This window comes from Elephas maximus, chromosome 7 (assembly GCF_024166365.1).
Source record: "Elephas maximus indicus isolate mEleMax1 chromosome 7, mEleMax1 primary haplotype, whole genome shotgun sequence".
Taxonomy (NCBI): domain Eukaryota; kingdom Metazoa; phylum Chordata; class Mammalia; order Proboscidea; family Elephantidae; genus Elephas; species Elephas maximus.
Window position 1 is genome coordinate 126,179,462 of NC_064825.1, and position 25,789 is coordinate 126,205,250.

At 41.1% G+C, this 25,789-nt stretch overlaps 1 protein-coding gene across 1 annotated transcript in view; it reads left to right on the plus strand.

The window, feature by feature from the left end:
- Window positions 1-13,496: 13,496 nt before the first annotated feature.
- The window catches only part of LOC126080671 (solute carrier family 22 member 10-like), a 38,774-nt gene continuing 26,481 nt past the window's right edge, over window positions 13,497-25,789 (plus strand). Inside the window, exons 1-2 of the mRNA XM_049891851.1 lie at window positions 13,497-13,898; window positions 22,759-22,862. Of these exons, the coding sequence (XP_049747808.1) occupies window positions 13,497-13,898; window positions 22,759-22,862 (506 nt within the window). The remainder of the gene's footprint in view (window positions 13,899-22,758; window positions 22,863-25,789) is intronic.

Here is a 25,789-nt window from a genome sequence, read left to right on the forward strand (position 1 = left end):
ATTTGAATTATGGTGTTCGTGAAGAATGTTAAATGTACCATGGACTCCTGGAAGAATAAACAAATCTGTCTTGGAAGAAGTACAGCCAGAATGCTCCTTAGAAGCAAAGATGGTGAAACTTCATCTAACGTTCTTAGGACATGTTATCAGGAGGGACCAGTCCCTGGAGAAGGACATCATGCTCGGTAAAGTAGAGGGTCAGTGAAAAAGAGGAAGACCCTCAGCAAGATAGACTGACACAGTGTCTACAACAATGGGCTCAAACATAGCAATGATTGTGAGGATGGCGCAGGACTGGGCAGTGTTTCTTTCTGTTGTACGTAGGGTCACTACGAGTCGGAATCGACTTGATGGCACATAACAACAACAAAATAGACATAAGTGTTTTTTAAAAAACAGTGCCTGAAATTTTTGCATTATGATACTAGAAAAATCATCTGGCTGATTTTCATAGTTTAAAAAACTTGTTTTAAATGATGAGAATAAAGAAGGTTTCAAGATGTTGTTTTTCTCTATTGCAGGTGTTGTTGTTGTTAGGTACTGTCAAATTCTGACTCATAGTGACCCTATGCACAACAGAACCAAACACTGCCCAGTCCTGCGCCATCCTCACAATCATTGCTATGTTTGAGCCCATTGTTGTAGACACTGTGTCAGTCTATCTTGCTGAGGGTCTTCCTCTTTTTCACTGACCCTCTACTTTACCGAGCATGATGTCCTTCTCCACGGACTGATCCCTCCTGATAAAATGTCCAAAGTATGCGAGACAAGTGTCACCATCCTCACTTCTAAGGAGACTTCTGGTTGTATTTCTTCCAAGAAGATTTGTTCTTTCGGCAGTCCATGGTATATTCAATATTCTTTGCCAACACCACAATTCAAAGACATCAGTTCTTCTTCCTTATTCATCATTCGGCTTTCGTATGCATATGAGGCGATTGAAAATACCATGGCTTTGGTGAGGCACACCTTAGTCCTCAAGGTGACATCTTTGCTCTTCAACACTTTAAAGAGGTCTTTTGCAGCAGATTTGCCCAATGCAATGGGTCTTTTGGTTTCTTCTTGACTGCTGCTCCCATGGGTGTTGATTGTGGATCCAAGTAAAATGAAATCCTTGGCAACTTCAATCTTTTCTCCATTCATCAGGATGTTGCTTATTGGTGTAGCTATGAGGATTTTTTTTTTTTTTATGTTGAGGTGTATTCCATACTGAAGACTGTGGTCTTTGATCTTCATCAGTAAGTGCTTCAAGTCCTCTTCACTTTCAGCAAGCAAGGTTGTGCCATCTGTATAACGCAGGTTGTTAATGAGTCTTCCTCCAATCCTGATGCCCCGTTCTTCACATAGTCCAGCTTCTCAAATTATTTGCTCAGCATACACATTGAATAGGTATGGTGAAAGGATACATCCATGATGCACACCCTTCCTGACTTTAAACCATGAAGTATCCCCTTGTTCTGTTCGAACGACTGCCTCTTGATCCATGTACAGATTCTTCATGACCACAATTAAGTGTTCTGGAATTCCCATTCTTCCCAATGTTGTCTATAATTTGTTATGATCCACCCAGTCCAATGCTTTTGTGTAGTCAATAAAACGTAAGTAAACATCCTTCTTGTATTCTCTGCTTTCAGCCAGGAATCCATCTGACATTAGCAATGATATCCCTGGTTCCATGTCCCCTTCTAAATCCAGACTGTATTTCTGACAGTTCCCTGTGGATATACTGCTGCAGCTGCTTTTGAATGATCTTCGGCAAAATTTTGCTTGCATGTGATATTAATGATAAAAAAAAAAATTTTTTTTTTTTTTTACTCTTCAATAATTTCTGCATTAGGTTGGATCACCTTTCTTGGGAATAGGAATAAATATGGATCTCTTCCAGTCAGTTGATCAGGGAGCTGCCTTCCAAATTTCTTGGCATAGATGAGTGAATACTTCCAGGGTTGCATCTGTTTGCTGAAACATCTCAATTGGTATTCCATCAATTCCCGGAGCCTTGTTTTTCACCAGTGCCTTCAGCGGAGATTGGACTTTTTCCTTTAGTACCGTCGGTTCCTAATCATATATTACCTCCTGAAATGGTTGAATGTCGATCAATTCTTTCTGGTATAGTGACTCTTTGTGTTCCTTCCATTTTCTTTTGATGCTTCCTGCATCATTTAATATTTTTCCCCTGGAATCCTTCAGTATTGCAACTTGAGGCTTGAATTTTTTCTTCAGTTCTTTCAGCTTGAGAAATGCTGAGCGCGTTCTTCCCTTTTGCTTTTCTAACTCCAGATCTCTGCACATGTCATCATAATACTTTGTCTTCTTGAGCCGCCCTTTGAAATCTTCTGTTTAGCTCCTTTACTTTATCATTTCTTACTTTTGCTTTAGCTGCTCAACATTCAAGAGCAAGTTTCAGAGTCTCTTATGACATCCATTTGGACTTTTCTTTCTCTCTTGTCTTTTTAGTGGCCTCTTGCTTTCTTCATGTATAATGTCCTTGATGTCATTTTACAACTCATCTGGTCTTTGGTCATTAGTGTTCAATGCGTCAAATCTATTCTTGAGATGATCTCCAAATTCAGGTGGGGTATACTCAAGGTGTACGTTGGCTTTTGTGGACTTGTTCTAATTTTCTTCAGTTTCTACTTGAACTTGCATATGAGTATTTGATGGTCTGATCTGAAATCAGCCCCTGGCCTAGGTCTGACTGATGATACTGAGCTTTTCCATCGTTTTTTTTCACAAATGTAGTCGATTTGATTCCTGTGTATTCTATCTGGTGAGGTGCATGTGTATAGTCACCATTTATGTTGGTGAAAAATGGTATTTGCAATGAAGAAGTCGTTGGTCTTGCAAAATTCTCTCATGCAATCTCTGGCATTGTTTCTATCACCAAGTTCGTATTTTTTCAACTATCAATCCTTCTTCTTTGTTTCCGACTTTTGCATTCCAGTCACCAGTAATTATCAGTGCGTCCTGATTGCATGTTTGATAAATTTCAGACTGCAGATGCTGGTAAAAATCTTCAGTTTCTTCATCTTTGGCCTAAGTGGTTGGTGCGTATATTTGAATAATAGTCGCATTAACTGGTCTTCCTTGTAGGTGCATGGATATTATCCTATCACTGACAGCGTTGTACTTCAGGATAGATCTTGAAATGTTCTTTTTGATGATGAATGCAATACCATTCCTCTTCCAGTTGTCATTCCTGGCATAGTAGACCATATGATTGTCCAGTTCAAAATGACCAATGCTAGTCCATTTCAGCTGATTGATGCCCAAGATATCGATGTTTATTCATTCCATTTCATTTTTGACAATTTCCAATTTTCTTAGATTCATCCTGTGTACATTCCGGGTTGTGATTATTAATAGATGTTTGCAGCTGTTTCTTCTCATTTTGAGTCATGTCACATCAGCAAATGAAGGTCCTGAAAGCCATTTAATGAAGGTGGACTCTACTTTCAGGAGGCAGCTCTTCCCCAGTTGCATTTTGAATGCCTTCCACCTCCAGGGTACTCATCTTCCAGCACTATATAAGACAATGTTCCGCTGCTGTTCGTAAGTTTTTCACTGCCTAATGCTTTTCAGAAGTAGACTGCCGGGTCCTTCTTCCTAGTCTGTCTTAGTCTGGAAGCTCAGCTGAAACCTGTCCTCCATGGGTGACCCTGCTGGTATCTGAATGCTGGTGGCATAGCTTCCAGCATCACAGCAACACACAAGCCCCCACAGTTTGACAAACCGACAGACATGTGGGGGATTGCAGGTGTAGATAGAAATAAATCTCAACCAAAAAAGGCAAATTGGCTTTAATCATTTCTATGTTTTTCTTTCTTTGCATTGCTTATCAAAATATTTGAGACATCTGGATATGTGTTATGTAAGATTTGTTTAGATAATTGCAAGGAAGTTCTAATTAAAACCATCTTGAAACAAATTTGCAAAATTATTATCATTATCATGCTCCCTACTAACTTGCATTTCAACATCAGTCTCTCCAATGCTTTCTGTACTTGACCAGCCATCATTTAGGTGTATAAATTAAACAGTGTATGATTAAGAATTAACAAGTGAAAATTCCAAACAGTCCAAACCATCAATACTGCTGGCAATTAAGCTGAGTTACAAACCTGTAAGGGGCAGGGTGAGAAAAAGATTGTAGGGGTCTAGCGTCCTGGTATTGTAGCACTGTTTCTGCCTGGCTTCCATAGTTAGCTTTTACACAGTCCAGTGATTTTGTGATTTGTGGTTTGTTTCCTCCCTTCCCTCTCCCTTTCTCCATGATTCTATGAAGTTTAAAATTAACCTGTGTTCCTCTTGGAGAAGCAGAACAGCAATCAGTAAGATCTGGGACGAGACAACTAAACAATGGGGTCCCATCTTGTGACTGAAACCAGGATCGCATCAGAGGACCTCTAAAGAATACCCACAGAAGGTCAACATGTCTGAAATGTGGTCAACATGCCCCCCCCCCAAAAGGGAAACTGCCATTCTCCAGATTCTTTAAGCCTAAGCCCTACCCCTATAAAACCCTCCAGTCGGTCTCTAGCAGACAGGTTTTGCAGGAGCCCATTCCCCTCTGTCTCTTGTGTGCTGGTATACAATAAAGCCCTGTTGCTGCTTACCTCACCCGTCTCTGTATTGGCTTTGCGGCAGGTGGATCAAATCTGTGTTATGTGGTAACAAACCGACTGAGTCGTAAGCACGCTCATTTGATCTTGTCTAACTGCTGTATCCTCTCCTGCAAGGTTCTTTCTGTTAAAATTTAAAGGAACAATTATTTTATTAATTACAAGGAGAAAAATTAACATAGACTTCTAGTTTTAGACAAGATGTGAAACAAGCGTATGTTACTGACATCTTTTTTCAAGCCCAAACCTAGAGATGCCGGAGAAGAGGGAGACTCTGATAGATGAACCCCAACAAAATCTGGGAGAAGCCCTGGGATGGGGGCAGAAGGTGGTTGGACAGAGCATGGGGTGGAATAACAGCCAGGTGCCCAAATAAGCTCTTCCCAGGGGAAGGACACTTTAGTTGTGTAATTTCTTGCCTTCACGTTACTTAAGGAAGGTCATTGCTTTTTCTCTTGCTATCTATTAAAAAAAAAAAAGCCAAAATGCACAAAAAATCAACCTTTTTAAAGCATACAATTCAGTGGCATTTAGTACATTTACAATGCTCTGCAATCATCACCTTTATCCAGTTCCAAAATATTTTTATCACCCCCAAAAGGAAACACCGTGCCTATTATGTAGTCGCTCTCCATTCTCCTTGCCCCCAGCTCATGGTGGCCATGAATATGCTTTCTGTCTCTATGGATTTACCTATTCTGGATATTTCATATAAATGGAGTCATACAATATGTGTCCTTTTGTGTCTGGCCTTTTTTTTTTTTTTTTTTGCACTTAGTGTAATGCTTTGGAAGTTCATTCATGTTATAGCATGCATCAATACTTCATTTCTTTATATGGCTGTGTAATATCCCATTGTAGAGATACATCACATTTTGTTAATCCAAGTATCCATCGACGGACATTTGAGTTGTGTCCACCTTTTGGCTGTTGTGAATAGTGCTGCTATGAACATTTGTGTACATTATTTGTATGTATGGCTGTTATCAGTTTTTTTTGGTATATACCTAGGAGTGGGATTTCTGGGTCATACGGTAATTCTTTGTTTAATTTATTGAAGAAGGACCAAATTATTTTATGTAGTGGCTGCATCATTTTACATCCCACCAGCAAGATATAAGGGTTTCAATTTTTTCACATTCTTGCCAACATTTCTCAACTTTCATTTTACTTTATTATAGCCATCTATCATGGATTGAATTGTGTCCCCCAAAAAATGTGTGTCAACTTGGATAGGCCATGATTCCAGTTTTGTGTGGTTGTCCTCCATTTTGTGATTGTAATTTTATGTTAAAGAGGATTAGGGTGGGATTGTAACACCCTTACTAAGGTCACATCCCTGATCCAATGTAAAGGGAGTTTCTTTGGGGGTGTGGCCTGCCCCACCTTTTATCTTACAGGAGATAAAAGGAATGGGAAGCTAGCAGAGAGCGGGGGACCTCATACCATCAAGAAAGAAGTACCAGGAGCAGAGAGCATCCTTTGGACCTGGGGTTCCTTTGCAGAGAAGCTCCTAGTCCAGGGGAAGAATGATGAGAAGGACCTTTCTCCAGAGCCAACAGAGAGGGAAAGATTTCCCCTGGAGCTGATGCTCTGACTTTGGACTTCTGGCCTACTAGACTGTGAGAAAATAAATTTCTCTTTGTTAAAGCCATTCACTTGTGGCATTTCTGCAGCACTAGATGACTAAGACACCATCTCAGTTGGTGTGTAGTGGTATCTCATTGAGATTTTGATTTACATTTCCCTAATGACTAAGTATAATGACTAAGGGAGCCCTAGTGGTACAGTGGTTAAGCGCTCAGCTGCAAACTAAAAGGTCAATTGTTTGAACCCACTAGCTTCCGTGAGGGAGAAAGATGTGGCAGGCTGTTCCTGTAAAGATTTACAGCCTTTGAAACACTATGGGACAGTTCTAATCTGTCCTATAGGGTTGCTATGAGTCGGAATCAACTCGATGGCAATGAGGAACAGGAATGACTAATGATTTTGAATGTCATTTCATGTGCTTGTCGGTCATTTGCATATCTTCTTTGGAAAAATATATATTTAAGTCCTCTGCCCATTTTTTAATTGAGTTGTTTGTCTTTTTGTTGTTGATTTACAAGAGTTCTTTATATATTATGCATACTAGACCCTCTCTGGATATATGATTTACAAATATTTTCTTCCATTCTCTAGGTTGTCTTTTTACTGTCTTAATAGTACCTTTGACGTGCAAAAATTTTTAATTTTGATGCAGCACAATTTATCTGTTTTTTTTTTTTCTTATTGTTTGTGCTTTTGGTGTCTTATTTAAAAATCCATTACCAAATCCAAGGTCATGAAGATTGAGATTTACCCCTTTGTTTTCTTGTAAAAGTTTTATGGTTTTAGGTCTAACACTGATGATCCCCATGAAGTAGAAAGTCATTAATGAAAGTCAGTATATTATATTAGAAACTCCACTTTGCTTGAATTTAACTCATTTGCTTAAGTTAAAATAATTTTTTTTATTGTGCTTTAGGTAGAAGTTTACAGCACAAATTAGTTTCTAATTCAAAAATTTATACACAAACTGTTTTGTGACATTGGTTGAAATTCCCACGTTGTGTCAGCACTCTTCCCCTTTCCCTTTCAACCCTGCATTCCCTGTATCCATTTGTTCAGTTTTCCTGTCCGTTTCTGCCTTCTTGACTTTGCTTTTGGGCAGGTGTTGCCCATCTGGTCTCCTATACTTGATTGAATGAAAAAGCATGTTTCTTATATGTGTTATTGTTTGTTTTATAGGCCTATCTATACTTTGGCTGAAACGTGGGCTTTGGAAGTAGTTACAGTCCTGAGTTAGCAGGGTGTCCAAGGGCCATAGTCTCAGGGGTTCCTCCAGTATTTGCCAGACCAGTAAGTCTGGCCTTCTTTTTGTGAGCTTGAATTTTGTTCTACATTTTTCTCCCGCTTTGTTCTGAGCCCTCTATTGTGATCCCTGTCAGAGCTGTAGGTGGTGGTAGCCGGGCACCATCCAGTTCTTCTAGATTCAGGCTAGTGGAGGCTGTGGTTCATGTGGTCCATTAGTCCTTTTGACTAACATTTTCCTTGTGTCTTTGGTTTCCTTTATTCTCCTTTGCTCCTGATGGGATGGGACCAATAGTCACATCTTAGATGGCAATTTGCAAGCTTTTGAGACACCAGATGCTACTCACCAAAGTAGGATGTAGAACATTTTCTTTATGAACTGTGTTATGCTAATTGACCTAGATGTCCACTGAGACCATGGTCCCCACCCCTCAGCCCCAGTAACTCAGTCCTTCGAGGTGTTTGGATGTGTCTATGAAGCTTCTATGACTTTACCTTGGTCAAGTTGAGCTGAGTTCTCCTATATTGTGTGTCGTCTTTCCCTTCATCAAAGTTATCCCTTGTCTACTATCTACTTAGTGACTTCCTGTCTCCAGCCCTCCATTCCTGGTAACCATCAAAAATTATTGTGTGAAAACCTTTTCTTGGGTTTTTATAACAGAGGTCTCATACAACATTTGTCCTTTTGTGATTGACTTATTTCAATCAGCATAATGCCCTCTAGATTCATACATGTTGTGAGAGGCTTCACAGATTCATCATTGTTCTTTATCCTTGTGTAGTATTCCACTGTGTGTATGTACCATAATTTGTTTAGCTATTCATCTGTTGATGGGCATTTAGGTTGTTTCCATCTTTTTGCTATTGTGAATAATGCTGCAATGAACATGGGTGTGCATGTCTATTTGTGCGATGGCTCTTATTTCTCTAGGGTATATTCCCGGGAGTGGGATTGCTGGATCATATAGTATTTCTATTTCTAGCTTTTTAAGGAGATGCCACATCATATGCCATAGAGGTAGTACCATTTTACACTCTCACCAGCAGTGCATAAAAGTTCCAGTCTCCCCACAACCTCTACAACACTTGTTGTTTTCTGATTTTTTTAAAAAAATTAGTACCAACAATGTTGGTACTCATTGTAGTTTTTATTTGCATTTCACTAATGGCTAAAGATGGTGAGCATTTCCCCATGTGTCTGTTAGCCACCTGAAAGTCTTCTTTGGTGAAGTGTCTGTTTATATCCTTTGCCCATTTTTTAATTGGATTAGTTGTATTTTTGTTGTTGAGGTGTCAAAGTATTCTATACATTTTAGAGATTAGACCCTTGTCGGATATGTCATAGCCAGTTTTTTTCCCCCAGTTCTGTAGGTTCTCTTTTTACTTTTTAGGTGAAGTATTTTGATGAGTATAAGTGTTTAATTTTTAGGAGCTCCCAGTTATCTAGCTTATCTTCTGATGTTTGTACATTGTTAGTTATGGTTTGTATTCTATTTATGCCATGTATTAGGGCCCCTGGCATTGCAGCGAATCTGCTGCAAAAACCTCTTTAAAGTGTTGAAAAGCAAAGATGTCACCTGGAAGACTAAGGTGTGCCTGACCCAAGCCATGGTGTTTTCAATCACCTCCTATGCATGTGAAAGCTGGACGATGAATGAAGAAGACCGAAGAATTGACGCCTTTGGATTGTGGTGTTGGAGAAGGGTATTGAATATACTGTGGACTGCCAAAAGAATGAACAAACCTGTCTTGAAAGAAGTACAACCAGAATGCTCCTAAGAAGCAAAGATTGTGTGATTACGTATCACATACTTGGAGATGTTGTCAGGAGGGATCAGTCCCTGGAGAAGGGCATCATGCTTGGTAAAGTAGAGGGTCAGCAAAAAAGAGGAAGGCAGTCAATGAGATAGAGTGACAGTGGCTGCAACAGTCAGCTTAAGCATAACAGTGATTTTGAGGGTGGCACAGGGCTGGGCAGTGTTTTGTTCTGTTGTACATAGGGTCACTATGAGTCAGAACTGCCTTAATGCTACCTAGCAACAACAACAACAGCATTGTCCCTGTTTTTTCTTCTATGATCATCATCGTTTTAGGTTTTATGTTTAAGTCTTTGATCCATTTTGAGTTAGTTTTTTGTGTATGGTATGAGATATGTGTCCTGTTTCATTTTTTTACAGATGGACATCCAATTTTGTCAACACCATTTGTTAAAAAGACTGTCTTTTCCCCATTTAATGGACTTTGGTCCTTTGACAAAATCAGCTGACCATAGATGGATGGCTTTACATTGGGGTTCTCGATTCTGTTCCCTTGGTCTATGTGTCTGTCATTGTACCAGTACTGGGCTATTGTGACTACTGTGGCTGTATAGTAGTTTCTGAGATCAAGTAGTGTGAGGCCTCCTACTTTGTTCTTTTTCTTCAATAATGCTTTGCTTATCTGGACATCTTTCCTTTCCATATAAAGTTGGTGATTAGTTTTTCCATCTCATTAAAGAATGCTGTTGTTACTTGGATCAGAGTTGCATCATATCTGCACATTGCTTTGGGTAGAATTGACATTTTCAGAATGTTTAGGCTTCCTGTCCATGAGCACTTACTGATGAAGATCAAAGACTACAGGCTTTAGTATGGATTACACCTCAACATAAAGAAAACAAAAATCCTCACAACTGGACCAATAGGCAACATCCTGATGAATGGAGAAAAGATTGAAGTTGCCAATGATTTCATTTTACTTGGATCCACAGTCAACACCCATGGAAGAAGCAGTCAAGAAATATAAAGACCCATTGCATTTAGCAAATCTGCTGCAAAAGACCTCTTTAAAGTGTTGAAGAGCAAAGATGTCACCTGGAAGACTAAGGTGTTCCTGACCCAAGCCATAGTGTTTTCAATTGCCTTCTATGCATGTGAAAGCTGACTGACGAATAGGGAAGACAGAAGAATTGACACCTTTGAATTGTGGTGTTGGTGAAGAATATTGAATATATCATGGACTGCCAAAAGAATGACCAAGTCTGTCTGGGAAGAAATACAACCAGAATATTCCTTAGAAGCAAGGATGGCTAGACTATGTCTCAAGTACTTTGGACACGTTATCAGGAGGGATCAGTCCCTGGAGAAGGACATCATGCTTGGTAAAGTAGGAGGTCAGCAAAAAAAAAAAGAAGACCCTCAATTAGATGGATTGATACAGTGGTTACAACAATGGGCTCAAGCCTAACAAGGATTGTAAGGAAGATGCAGGACCGGGTACTGTTTTGCTCTGTTGTACACAGGGTCACTGTGAGCTGACTGGATGGCACCTAACAATAAGAAAAACAATCCATGAGCATGGTTGTCTTAGGCTGGGTTCTCTAGAGAAGCAAAGCCAGTGAAGTGTATAAATATATGTATATATGTATATGTGTATGTATATGTATATGTGTATATATATATATATATAGTTGGAAACTCTGGTGGCGTGGTGGTTAAGTGCTATGGCTGCTAACCAAGAGGTCGGCAGTTTGAATCTGCCAGGCACTCCTTGGAAACTCTATGGGGCAGTTCTATTCTGTCCTATAGGGTCGCTATGAGTTGGAATTGACGGCAGTGGGTTTGGTTTTGGTATATATACATATATGTATATATATATATAGAGAGAGAGAGAGAGAGAGAGAGAGAGAGGGATTCATATCAAAGAAATGGCTCACGGCGTTGTACAGGCTGGAAGGTCCCAAGTCCGTGGGTCAGGATAGAGGCTTCTCCTGATTCCATAGCCGCAGAGGCTGGCAAACCCAAGATCGACAGGTTAGAGAGCAGGGCTCTTGGTCACAGGCTGCAAAGATTGCTGAATCCCAAGATTGGCAGGCAAGACCACAGGTAAGCAGCTAGCTCAAGTCCCAAGAACCAGAGGTCAGATGAACAGGAGCTAGCTGCAGGATCCAGCGTGAACAAAAAGCCCCTGAGCCTTGCCAGAATGTCCACTTATATTCAACGCAGGCCACATGCCCAAGGAAACTGCCTTTCAACTGATTGGCTACTCATAGCAGATCCCATTATTGGGGTGATCACATATCATATCTCAACAGGGAAGTGATCACAACATTATTCAACTGCCAAAACACTGAGAATCATGGCCCAGCCAAGTTGACACACAATCTTAACCATCACAATGGTATATTTTTCTATTTATGTAGGTGTCTTTTGGTTTCTTGCAATAATGTTTTGAAACCACTAATATACTTTGGTCTCTATACACTAGCCTTTTCTTGTCTTTTTATATGTCAGATCGTAAAATATTTGTCCTTATTTCACTCAGCATAATGTCTTCCAGCTCCATCCATATTGTAGCATGTATCAAGATTTCATTTCCCCTACTGGCTGAGTAGTATTCCATTGTATGTAGGTAACACAATTTGTTTATCCATTCATCTGTTGATGAGCATTTAGGTTGTTTCCTCCTTTTGGGTACTGTGAATAGTGCTTCAGTGAACATTGTGTATAGCTTCTTGAAGTTGGTATTTCCATTATACTTTACAGTTTTCTTATTAACTTTTTCTGTACTTATTTAATGGAATTTTATGTTATATTCTGTCATCGAATCTTTGGAATAGTTTCTGTCTCTCTCCTTAGACCTTGACCTAAGACCCAGTGTTTTCCACAGAACATTGTACCCAGTTTTATTTTAACTCAAGATGATTTACATTAACTTTTTAGATTAGAATAAAGTCCAACCAAGTGAATGATGTGATCCCTCTCCCCGCTGCAAAGGAAAATCTTCACATAGTTCCTATTTGAGTCTCATAGTTTCCATTTTTGGAAATGACTTGAGTCCATTGAAGAAGCAGAAGCTCAGGTTTTTTTTTTAAGTGTACTTTAGATAAAGGTTTACAGAACAAATTAGTTTATCATTAAATAGCTAGTACACATACTGTTTTATGACATTGGTAACAACCCCACGACCTGCCAGCACCCTCCCTTCTCTACCTTGGGTTCCCTATTACCAGCTTTCCTGTCCCTTACTGCCTTCTAGTCCTTGCCCCTGGGCTGGTGTGCCCCTTTAGCCTCATTTTGTTTTTTGGGCCTGTGTGATCTTTGGCTGAAGGGTGAACCTCAGAAGTGACTTCATTACTGAGCTAAAAGTGTGTCCAGGGGCCATACTCTCAGGGTTTCTTCAGTATCTGTCAGACCAGTAAGTCTGGTCTTTTTTTTGTGAATTAGAATTTTGTTCTATATTTTTCTCCAGCTCTGTCCAGGACCCCCTATTGTGATCCTTGTCAGAGCATTCGGTGGTGGTAGCCGGGCACCATCTAGTTGTATGGTGGAGGCCGTGGTAGTTGTTGTCCATTAGTCCTTTGGACTAATCTTTCCCTTGTATGTTTAGTTTTCTTCATTCTTCCTTGCCCCCAAAGGGATGAGACCAGTGGAGTATCTTAGATAACCACTCACAGGTTTTTAAGACCCCAGACGCTACTCACCAAAGTAGAATGTAGAACATTTTCTTTATGAACTATGTTATGCCAGTTGAGCTAGTTGTTCCCCTGAGACCATGGTCCCCACAGCCCTCAGCCCAGCAATTTGGTCCCTCAGGGAGTTTGGATGTGTCTATGGAGATTCCATGACCTTCCCTTCATCAAGTTGTGCTGGCTTCTCCAGTATTGTGTACTGTCTTACCCTTCACCAAAGTACCATTTATCTATTGCCTATTTAGAGAAGCACAGTTTAGTTAGAGAGTGTGTGATGATCCATAGTTGAGTACTGGCGAGCTACAGAGGTCAGAGACATTCACAGAGCAGGTCTTCAAGCAGGTTTATTTTTAACATATGTAACTAGTTCTGGTAAAGAGTTCTCTTACGACTTTCTTGAAAATTTCTGGCTTCCTTATTCGGCAGGGAACTGGGGAAACTAACCCTGCTTTGCAGAGTTGGTTTAATAGGGCTGATTGAAGAGAAAGTGAGGTAGAATCAACACTGAATTAGTGAAAAACAACATTTTTAGTGTTTGAAAATATCCCCATAAAATTTTTGTGCCTTCATTTGGGGATTAACTCTTCAGCTTGATGGCCTTTCAGGAGCTCTTGGACAAAGCAGGAGGACAGGGGAGATTCCAAATCCTTCAGATGATTTTACTTTTAACATCCATTGGAATAGCAAACATTCACTGTCTGCTGGAGAACTTCACTGCAGCCGTCCCTGGTCATCGCTGCTGGGTTCGTGTTCTGGACAATGACACTGTTTCAGCTAATGGCACTGAAATCCTGAATTCAGATGTCCTTCTTAGAATTTCCATCCCACTGGACTCAAATCTGAGGCCAGAAAAGTGTCGTCGTTTCCTCCACACCCAGTGGCAGTTCCTTCAGCTTAATGGAACCTTCCCCAACATGAGTGAGCCAGACACTGAGCCCTGTGTAGATGGCTGGGTGTATGACCGAAGCATCTTCTCCTCTACCATTGTGAATGAGGTAAGAGGCCCCATTAACATTTCTGAATGTACGATAATTTGTGCTTTGGCGATCACATGAAAAATGTCCAAATTCACAGGGGACCATTCTTATTTCAGTATTTCTAGATATTCCCACCTATAGCCATGATGGAGAACTGTGACATGTGAATTAGTAAGTGATATGTTAATGTGTAGTACGTAGTCTGTAAAAATGGTGTGGCGAGGGCATCCGACCTCCTCTAACTTCACAAGAGGGAAGGAGAATCAAGATCAACAGCCCAAGGCTGATTCCTATGAGGTAAAGGTCAGACATGTTTCCTCTCTCCACCACCTTTACCAATTCTGACCCCAACAGTCCCTGCCATAGCACTTCTACTTCTCTGCTGGGTTTGATAATTCGTCGCGATGGCCACACAGAACTCACAGACCATATTCACAGTTACGGGGCTTATTAGGGAAGTAAAACCAAACTCAATGCCGACTAGTCAATTCTGACTCATAGCGACCCTATAACGACTCTATAGGACAGGGTAGAGCTGCCCCATAGAGTTTCCAAGGAGCACCTGGTGGATTTGAACTGCTGACCTCTTGGTTAGCAGCCGTAGCACTTAACCACTACACTGCGAATGTTTCCATTAGGGAAGAAGCAGGCTACAATTCAGGTTCAGGAACACTCAGGATACAGTTCTTCGATCAGGAAAGACCTCTTTGTTTTTTTTTTTTTTAATTGTGTTTAAGTGAAAGTTTACAAATCAAGTCAGTCTCTCATACAAATATTTATATACGCCTTGCTATATACTCCCAATTGCTCTCCCCTTAATGAGACAGCAGACTCCCTCCCTCCACTCTGTCTTTTCATGTCCATTTGGCCAGCTTCTGACCCCCCTGCCCTCTCATCCCCCCCCCACAGTAGATGCCAACATAGTCTCACGTATATACTTGATCCAAGAAGCCCACTCCTCACCAATATCATTTTCTATCCCTATGTCCAGTCCAATCCCTGTCTGAAGAATTGGCTTTGGGAATGGTTCCTGTCTTGGGCTAACAGAAGGTCTGGGGACCGTGACCACTGGGGTGCTTCCAGTCTCAGTCAGATCATTAAGTCTTGTCTTTTTGTGCAAATTTGAGGTCTGCATCCCTCTGCTCTCCTGCTCCCTCAGGGGTTCTCTGTTGTGTTCCCTGTCAGTGCAATCATTGGTTGTAGCCAGGCATCATTTAGTTCTTTTGGTCTCAGGCTGATGTAGTCTCTGGTTTATGTGGCCCTTTCTGTCTCTTGAGCTCATGATTACCTTGTGTCTTTGGTGTTCTTCATTCTCCTTTGGTCCAGGTGGGTTGAGACCAATTGATGCATCTTAGATGAAGAAAGCCCTCTTTTCAGCTGTGCCCACAGGCAGGTCTCTCTCTGGCCTTCAGTCCCTCAGGCTGGCCTCTGCCTTGCTAGGGCAATTGTTATAAAGCTCTTTTAGCTCTGCCGATAAGAGCCCAGAGGCACCCCACTCCACCCAAAGGTACTTAGCTCTTGTTCTGTGGGTCAGCAAACTTAGCTCCACCAAGTGCCCTGAGGCACCCTACTCTGTCAGCAAGCCTCCTGCTCAAAGGCACTAAGCTTTGTTGCTCCGTGGTCTAGGAAGCCTACTGTGTTGTCTCCTGCCACTGTCTTGCCTCCGCTGCCAGTTTCTCTGCTGCCATTTCTCACCGTCTGTGGTGTTACAGCTCTCTTTCTCTTGGTCTCCTCGTTCCAGGAGCTTCTCAGTGCAGTGATCCAAAGTCCAAAGGATGTGCTCTGCTCCTGGCTCATCTTTCTTGGTGGTGGTGAGATCCTCTCTCTGCTCTGGAAGTGGCTCACTTTAAGCCTAGCAGGATGGCAAAACTGCCCAATCACCTCATTATGGTGCCATATACCTTATTTGCATGGCTGCACCCCAGCAAGGGTGCTATGCACCTTATTTACATTATTAGCAAGCTATCCAATCTCCTTGGTGGGCTGCAAGTGCTCATTTGCATAGTCTCACCCAGTAATTTGATGGGAGTTACAAAGATGAGGCTAGATCGTTGTTGTTAGGTGCCGTCGAGTCAGTTCCAACTTTTAGTGACTCTATACACAGCAGAACGTTCTACGTCATCCTCACAATTGTTGCTATGCTTGAGCCCATTGTTGCTGCCACTGTGTCAATCCATCTCATTGAAGGTCTTCCTCTTTTTTGCTGACCCTTTACAGAGCATGATGTCATTCTCCAGGGACTGATCCCTCCTGACAACATGGCCAAAGTATGTAAGACAGAGTCTCACCATCCTTGCTTCTGAGGAGCATTCTGATTGTACTTCTTCTAAAACAGATTTGTTCGTTCTTTTGGCAGTCTGTGATATATTCACTATTCTTTGCCAGCACCACAGTTCAAAGGTGTCAGTTCTTCTTCTTTGGTTTTCCTTATTCACTGTCTAGTTTTCTTATGCGTATAAGGCAATTGAAAACACCATGGCTTGGGTCAGGCACACCTTAGTCCTCAAGGTGACATCTTTGCTTTTCAATGCTTTAAAGAGATGTTTTGCAGTCGATTTGCCCAATGCAGTACGTCTTTAGATTTCTTGACTGCTGCTTCCATGGGTGTTGATTGTGGATCTGAGTAAAATGAAATCCTTGACAACCTCAATCTTTTCTCCATCTATCAGGATGTTGCTTGTTGGTTCAGTTGTGAGGATTTTTGTTTTCTTTATGCTCAGGTGTAATACATGCTGAAAGGTGTTTTCTTTCATCTTCATCAGTAAGTGCTTCAAGTCCTCTTCACTTCCAGCAAGCAAGGTTGTGCCATCTGCATAACCACAGGTTGTTAATGAGTCTTCCTTCAATCCTGTTGCCCCATTCTTCTTCCTATAGTTCAGCTTCTTGGATTATTTGCTCAGCATACAGATTCAATAGGTATGGTGAAGGGATACAACCCTGATGCACACCTTTCCTGGCTTTAAACCATGCAGTATCCCCTTGTTCTGTTCGAATGACTGCCTCTTGATCCATGTACAGATTGCTCAAGAGCACAATTAAGTATCCCGGAATTCCCATTCTCCGCAATGTTATCCATAATTTCTTATGATCCACACAGTCAAATGCCTTAGCACAGTCAATAAAACACAGGTAAACATCCTTCTGGTATTCTCTGCTTTCAGCCAGGATCAATCTGACATCAGCAGTGATATTTCTTGTTCCACATCCTCTTCTGAATCTGGCCTGAGTTTCTGGCAGTTTCCTGTCATTATACTGCTGCAGCTGCTTTTGAATGATCTTCAGCAAAATTTTGCTTGCGTGTGATGTTGATGATACTGTCTGGTAATTTCTGCGTTCGATTGGATCACCTTTTTTGGAAATAGGCATATTTATGGATCTCTTCCAGTTGATCCCCCACATGTCTGTCAGTTTGTTGTACTGTGGGGGCTTGCATATTGCTGTGATGCTCAAGCGATGCCACTGGTATTCAGATACCAGCAGGGTCACCCATGGAGGACAGGTTTCAGCTGAGCTTCCAGACTAAGACAGACTAGGAAGAAGGACCTGGCAGTCTATTTCTGAAAAGCATTAGCCAGTGAAAACCTTATGAATAGCAGCGGAACATTGTCTGATATAGTGCTGTAAGATAAGCTCCCAGGTTGGAAGGCACTCAAAAGATGACTGGGGAAGAGCTGCCTCCTCACAGTAGAGTCTATCTTAATGATGTGGATGGAGTAAAGCTTTCAGGAGCTTCATTTGCTGATGTGTCATCACTCAAAATGAGAAGAAACAGCTGCAATCATCCATTAATAATCAGAACCTGATATGTACAAAGTATGAATCTAGGAAAATTGGAAATCATCAAAAATGAAATGAAACACATAAACATCAATATCCTAGACATTAGTGAGCTGAAATGGACTGGTGTTGGCCGTTTTGAATTGGACAATCATATAGTCTACTATGCTGGGAATGACAGCTTGAAGAGAATTGGTGTTGCATTCATCGTCAAAAAGAACACTTCAAGATCTATCATGAAGTACAATGCTGTCAGTGATAGGATAATATCCATATGCCTACAAGGAAGACCAGTTAATACGACTATTGTTCAAATTTATGCACCAACCACTAGGGCCAAAGATGAAGAAATAGAAGATTTTTATCAGCTGCTGCAGTTTGAAATTGATTGAACATGCAATCAAGATGCATTGCTAATTACTGGCGATTGGAACGAGAAGGTTGGAAACAAAGAAGAAGGATCAGTAGTTGGAAAATATGGCCTTGGTGATAGAAACAATGCTGGAGATGGAACAATAGGATTTTGCAAGACCAACCACTGCTTCATTGCAAATACCTTCTTTTACCACCATAAACAGCAACTATACACATGGACCTCACCAGATGGAACACACAGAAATCAAATTGACTACATCTGTGGAAAGAGACGATGGAAAAGCTCAATATCATCAATCAGAACAAGGCCAGGGGAACAGACCATCAATTGCTCATATGCAAGTTCAAGCTGGAACTGAAGAAAATCAGAGCAAGTCCACGAGAGCCAAAATATGACCGTGAGTATATCCCACCTGAATTTAGAGACCATCTGAAGAATAGATTTGACACATTGAACAGTAGTGACCGAAGACCAGACAAGTTGTGGAATGACATCAAGGACATCGTCCATGAAGAAAGCAAGAGGTCACTGAAAAGGCAGGAAAGAAAGAAAAGACCAAGATGGATATCAGAGGAGACTCTGAAACTTGCTTTTGAACGTCGAACAGCTAAAGCAAAAGGAAGAATTGATGAAGTAAAAGAACTGTACAGAATATTTCAAAGGGTGGCACGAGAAGACAAAGTAAAGTATTATAATGTCATGTGCAAAGAGCTGGAGATGAAAAACCAAAAGGGAAGAACACACTCGGTGTTTCTTAAGCTGAAAGAACTGAAGAAAAAATTCAAGCCTCCAGTTGCAATAGTGAAGGATTCTATGGGGGAAAATATTAAACGATGCAGGAAGCATCAAAAGAAGATGGAAGGAATACACAGAGTCATTATACCAAAAAGAACTATTTGGTGTCCAACCATTTCAAGAGGTGGCATATGATCAGGAACCGGTGGTACTGAAGGAAGAAGTCCAAGCTGCTCTGAAGGCATTGTCAAAAAACAAGGCTCCAGGAAATGATGGAATATCAATTGAGATGTTTCAACAAACAGATGCAGCGCTGGATACGGTCACTCCTCTATGCCAAGAAATATGGAAGACAGTTTCCTGGCCAACTGACTGGAAGAGATCCATATTTATGCCTATTCCCAAGAAAGGTGATCCAACTGAATGTAGAAATTATAGAACAATATCACTAATATCACACGCAAGCAAAATTTTGCTGAAGATCATTCAAAAATGGCTGCAGCAGTATATTGACAGGGGACTGCCAGAAACTCAGGCCCGCTTTCGAAGAGAACATGGAGCCAGGGATATCATTGCTGATGTCAGATGGATCCTGGCTGAAAGCAGAGAATACCAGAAGGATGTTTACTTGTGTTTTATTGACTATGCAAAAGTATTGGACTGTGTGGATCATAACAAATTATGGATAACATTGCAAAGAATGGGAATTCCAGAACACTTAACTGTGCTCATGAGGAACCTTTACATAGATCAAGAGGCAGTTGTTCAGACAGAACAAGGGGATACTGATTGGTTTAAAGCCAGGAAAGGTGTGCATCAGGGTTGTATCCTTTCATCATACCTATTCAACCTGCAAGCTGAACACATAATGTGAGAAGCTGGACTATATGAAGAAGAATGGGGCATCAGGATTGAAGGAAGACTCATTAACAACCTGCGTTATGCAGATGACACAACCTTGCTTGCTGAAAGTGAAGAGGACTTGGAGTACTTACTGATGAAGATCAAAGACCACAGCCTTCAATATGGGTTGCACCTCAACATAAAGAAAACAAAAATCCTCACAACTGGACCAATGAGGAACATCATGATTAACAGAGAAAAGATTGAAGTTGTCAGGGATTTCATTTTACTTGGATCCACAATCAATAGCCATGGAAGCAGCAGTCAAGAAATCAAAAGATGCATTGTATTGGGTAAATCTGCTGCAAAGGACCTTTTTAAAATGTTGAAGAGCAAGGACGTCACCCTAAGGACTAAGGTGTGTCTGAGCCAAGCTGTGGTATTTTCAATCACATCATATGCATGTGAAAGCTGGACAATGAATAAGGAAGACGGAAGAGGAATTGATGCCTTTGAATTGTGTTGTCGGCGAAGAATATCGAACATACCATGGACTGCTAGAAGAATGAACAAATCTGTCTTGGAAGAAGTACAACCAGAATGATTCTTAGAATCAAGGATGGCGAGATTGCATCTTACGTACTTTGGACATGTTGTCAGGAGGTATCAGTCCCTAGAGAAGGATATCATACTTGACAGAGTACAGGGTCAGCAGAAAACAGGAGGACCCTCAACAAGGTGGACTGACACAGTGGCTGCAACAATGAGCTCAAGCATAACTACGATTGTAAGGATGGCTTAGCACTGGGCAGTGTTTCATACTGTTGTGCATAGGGTCGCTATGAGTCAGAACCGACTCAATGGCACCTAACAACAACAGCAACAACTTCTAGTTGGTTGGCTCGGTAAAAGAAAATTTCTTGGCATAGATGAGTGAGCAATTCCAGCCTTGCATTCATTTGCTGAAACATCTCAATTGGTGTTCCATCAATTCTTGGAGCCCTTTTTGCCAATGCCTTTGATACAGCTTGGACTTCTTCCTTCAGTATCACTGGTTCCTGATCATATGTTACTTCCTGAAATGGTTGAATGTTGGTCAGTTCTTTTTGGTATAGTGACTCCGTGTATTCCTTCCATCTTTTTTTGATGCTTAATATTTTCCTCGTAGAATCCTTCAGTATTGCAACTTGAGGCTTGAATTTTTTCTTCAGTTCTTTCAGCTTGAGAAATGCTGAGTGTGTTCTTCCCTTTTGATTTTCTATCTCCAGGTCTTTGCACATGTCATCATGATACTTTACTTTGTCTTCTTGAGCTGCCCTTTGAAATCTGTTCAGCTCTTTTACATCATCATTTTTTCCTTTTGCTTTAGCTACTCGACATTCAAGAGCAAGTTTCAGTGTCTCTTCTGACATCCATTTAGGTCTTTTCTTTCTCTCCTGTCTTTTTAATGACCTTTTGCTTTCTTCATTTATGATATCCTTGATGTCATTCCACAACTTGTCTGTCTTCAGTTATTAGCATCAAATTTAATCTTGAGATGGTCTCTAAATTCAGGTGGGATATACTAAAGGTCATACTTTGGCTCTCGTGGACTTGTTCTAATTTTCATTTTCCACTTGAACTAGCAAACGAGTAACTGATGGTCTGATCCACAGTCGGCCCCTGGCCTTGTTCTGACTGACGATATTGAGCTTTTCCATCATATCTTTTCATAGATGTAGTCGATTTGATTCTTGTGTATTCTATCTGGTGAGGTCTGTGTGTATCGTCAATGTTTATGTTGGTGAAAAAGGTATTTGCAATGAAGAAATCATTGGTCTTGCAAAATTGAATCATGCAATCTCCAGCATTGTTTCTATATTTTCCAACTACTGATTCTTCTTTGTTTCCAGCTTTTGCATTCCAATAACCAGTAATTATCCATGCATCCTGATTGCATGTTCAATCAATTGCAGTCTGCAGAAGCTGATAAAAATCTTCAATTTCTTCATCTTTGGCCTGAGTGGTTAGTGCATAAATTTGAGTAACCACGTCATTAACTGATCTTCCTCGTAGGTGTATGGATATTATCACTGACAGTGTTGTACTTCAGGATAGATCTTGAAATGCTCTTTTTGATGATGAATGCAACGCCATTCCTGTTCAAGTTGTCATTCCCAGTGTAGTAGACTATATGATTTTTCAATTCAGAATGACTATCACCAGTCCATTTCAGCACACTAATGCCTAGTATATCAAAGTTTATTCATTCCATTTAATTTTTGTCAGTTTCCAATGTTCCTAGGTTCATACTTTGTACAGCCCAGATTCAGATTATTAATGGATGTTTGCAGCTGTTTCTTCTCATTTTGAGTCATGCCACATCAGCAAATGAAGGTCCTGAAAGCTTGACTCCATCCATGTCATGAAGGTGGACTCTACTTTGAGCAGGCAGCTTTTCCTCAGTCGTATTTTGAGTGCCTTCCAACCTAAGGGGCTCATCTTCCTGTACCTTATCAGACAATGTTCTGCGGCTATTCGTAAGGCTTTCACTGCCTAATCCTTTTTTTGGCTAATTCTTTTCAGAAGTAGACTGCCTGGTCCTTCTTCTTAGTCTGTCTTAGTCTGGAAGCTCAGCTGAAACCTGTCCACCATGGGTGACCCTGCTGGTATCTGACTACTGGTGGCATAGCTTCCAGCATCACAGCAACACACAAGCCCCCACAATATGACAAACTGGCAGATGTGTGGGGGCTAGAAGGGTCATATTAAGTAATTTACTGCATTGCATACTCCTAAACAGACCTCTTGCTTAAGGAATGGTTTCTGGGACAATGTTATATTTTAGCTAAGACCCGAAGGATGTGTGTTGGTTAGTGAACTATCGTAGTTAGACAGTGGAAGGAGGAAATAGAAAAAGATATCCAGACAGAATAGATTTTTGGAAGTTTGTGAAGTGAGAAATCCTACTGTTGTTTACAAAGAGCTGAAAGAAGTTCATTATTTGTTGAGTTTAGGATGCAGGGTAGAGACAATGGACATGGGGTTGGTGAGCAGTATCAAAATAGCAAAGAACCTTGCAGAACATGTAAGGAGGTTTGAATCAGGGGCCCCTGGATGGGTTTAAACTACTCAGAAGCTCCTATGTGCTGCTTCATTCTCTTTCAGTGGGACTTGGTATGTGGATCTCAGATTCTAAAATCAGTGTCTCAATTCATTTTCATGATTGGAGGGCTGATGGGAAGTCTCATGTTCGGCCATCTGGCAGACAGGTGAGTGTCAACTTAAAAAAAATTTTTTTTTTATCATCTCATGTATTTGCTTCTTCATTCAACAAACATTTATTTTCTGGCTCTGTCTTTGGTTCTGATGTCTCCCACAGAAACTTACAGTCTAATGGGATCAATGAACTGGAAATTATAATTGGTGTCATAGTTAGAGTTGGAAGTGTCATATGCATGGAGGGGGAGAAAGGAACATAAGAGTATCAGGAAAGGACTTTCAGAGGAGATACCCTGACACAGGGTTAGGTTAGAAATATGAAACAGCACGTTAAACCTTAGCTATATCCAGAATCTCCTATACCTGTGATGTAGGGGCTAAATAATTGCAGTGTCACAGGGTCTGGCCGTCATTTCATAGTTGCAAAGTAGCTGCACAGGTATGATGTTTTGAGATAGTTATAAAATTAGTTGGATGGTAGCAAGAGGGTACTTGTGTGTACCATGGATGTTAGTTATGGATGGTAAGTTAGATAAAGACTGTTTTGTAGCCGCACAAGGTAAATGTGGAAGGATCTTTCATGGCTTGGAGTATAAGAAGCTCAGAATGCTCAGTTTTGTGCTTCTTATGACCTGGAGGTCCCATAAGAATAAGCATAAAGCTGGTTCCTATGAGGTGGGGGTTAAAGTTGTCCCAAATGTCCAACTTCTCCAAACTGCTGTAGTACTCCATCATCTCTAACGTCAACTACCCCTTCTCCCCTCAGTACTCTCCCTTCCATCTTCGGGTTTGGTAATTCCATGCAATGTCTCACAGAACACACAAACTGTACTTACTGTTAAGTGGCTTATTAGGGACGTAATAGGGTACAACTCGGGATCAGGATCAACTTGGAAGTAGCAGGAACAATGCAGGATACAGTTCTTCGATCAAGACAGCTTCTTCTCACCCTTTGCCACCGGGCCCTGCTCAGGGCCTTCTTGGGCAAGTGTTACAGTTCTTACCTCTGTGAATTGGAAAGCCTCACCACAGCCCTCTTGCACCGGTCTCCTGTGCTGTTGCGCTGCCGTCTCTCTCTGTCTTCAGTGTTACAGCTCCTTCTTCTCTTTCTCTCCCTCTAAAATCTCTGTCAGGAAAGCTGGTTATATAGCAAGCTCCTTGTCAATTTCAAGGCTAGCTTCCCCCAGCAAGACCATGAACTAACCAATCCTCTGCAAGAATTCCATGTATGTAATTTGCATTAGCCACTCCCTCAAGAGTTCCTTGCACCCTATTTGCATTAGCAGACTATTTAATCCCCACAGGCACCTTATTTGCATAGACCCACTCAATCATTTTGTGGGAGTTACAAGACCACGCCTGGCTGTTGTTGTTAGGTACCATCTAGTTTGTTCTGACTCATAGCAACCCTATGGAAGGGCCATATTAAATAACACACTGCATCTCAGCAGGCAACCATTGCCACCACCCAAGCCTTTTTCTTCAGTGACAAAATTGGGGGAAATTGAGATGCCTGTGATCATCTTGCAACCTAACACCCTCTTGTAAACTCTGCAGAAAATCGTGTCTTTTGAGCTTATTGCAGTGATGTGTAACTATAATATTTCTGGGACCTTGCTGCTCGTTTTCACCAATCCTCAGACCTGAGACTTGGTGGTGCTCATTAAAATTACATGATAGTTTAAATGGAGAAGAGAGGAGGGAGAGCAGTTTTGATTTAGTATTAACTGAGGGAAAGAGGTAGAAGATGAGAGTAGAGAATTAGGCAAGGCTTGGCAGGGCCTCGTATGCTAAGCTAAGGACTTTGAACTTCTTTCAGAAATCTAAGGAAGCCATTGATGGTTTGTGCAGGGGAGGGAAATGGTCACATTGACATTTTGAAAAATTCAAGCTCAAGCATTCATAATATCCCCACACTGAAAATATCATTCATTGGCAAAGTAGAATTGTAGTAAGTATGAAGTGGTCTTCTATATAGTTATGAAAATGAAAAAAAACTATTTTGATATTTGGTGACGTGAGTAATTTCTTCCAATTATATTAATGAAGGCTGTCGTTGTCATAGTTAATTTTAGTGTCACTTTGGCTAGGCTATGGTGCCATTTTGTTTACTCAAACACTAGTCTAGTTGTTGCTATGAAGTATTTACGTGTGATTAGCATTTAAATCAGGTGGTCTTAAGTAAAGCAGTTGTTGTTAGTGGCCATCCAGCCGACTCCAACTCATGGAGACCCCATGTGTGTCAGAGTAGAACTGTGCTCCATAAGGTTTTTAATGGCTGATTTTTCAGAAGTAGATTGCCAGACCTTTTTCCCAGGTGTCTCTGGGTGGGTTTTGAACTGCCAACCTTTCAGCTAGTAGTCAAGTGAAGTAATGCAGACTACCCTCCATAAAGTGGGTGGGCATAATCCAATCAGTTCAAAGCCTTAAGAACAGAACCAGAGGTTTCCCGAGGAAGGATTTGGCCTCCAGACTATAAACAGACATCTTGCCAGAATTCCTCTCCTGCCCCCACTACCTGATCTGCCAATTTTGGGACACAAGACAGCCAGAATTTTCAGACTGTTGCCTGACCTGTAGATTTTGGAATTGCCAGCCCCTACAATCGTGTGAGTCAATTCCTCAAAATCTCTCATATACATATGTACATTGGGCTCAGTTTCTCTAGAGAACCCTGAGACAGTCACTGAAGAGTATATACTGCTTGATTTCATTTTTGTAAAAATTTGAGAAAAACAAACTAACCTATAGTGTTGAAATCAAGGTAGTTGTGGGCGTACTAACTGGGGACAAAAGATGTTGTTGTTGTTAGGTGCTGTCAAGTCGGCTTCGACCCATAGCGACCCTATGCACAACAGAATGACACACTGCCTGGCTCTTCACCATCCTCACAATCATTGCTATGTTTGAGCCCACTGTTGCAGTCACTGTGTCAATTCATCTTTTCAGGGTCTTCCTCTTTTTCACTGACTCTCTA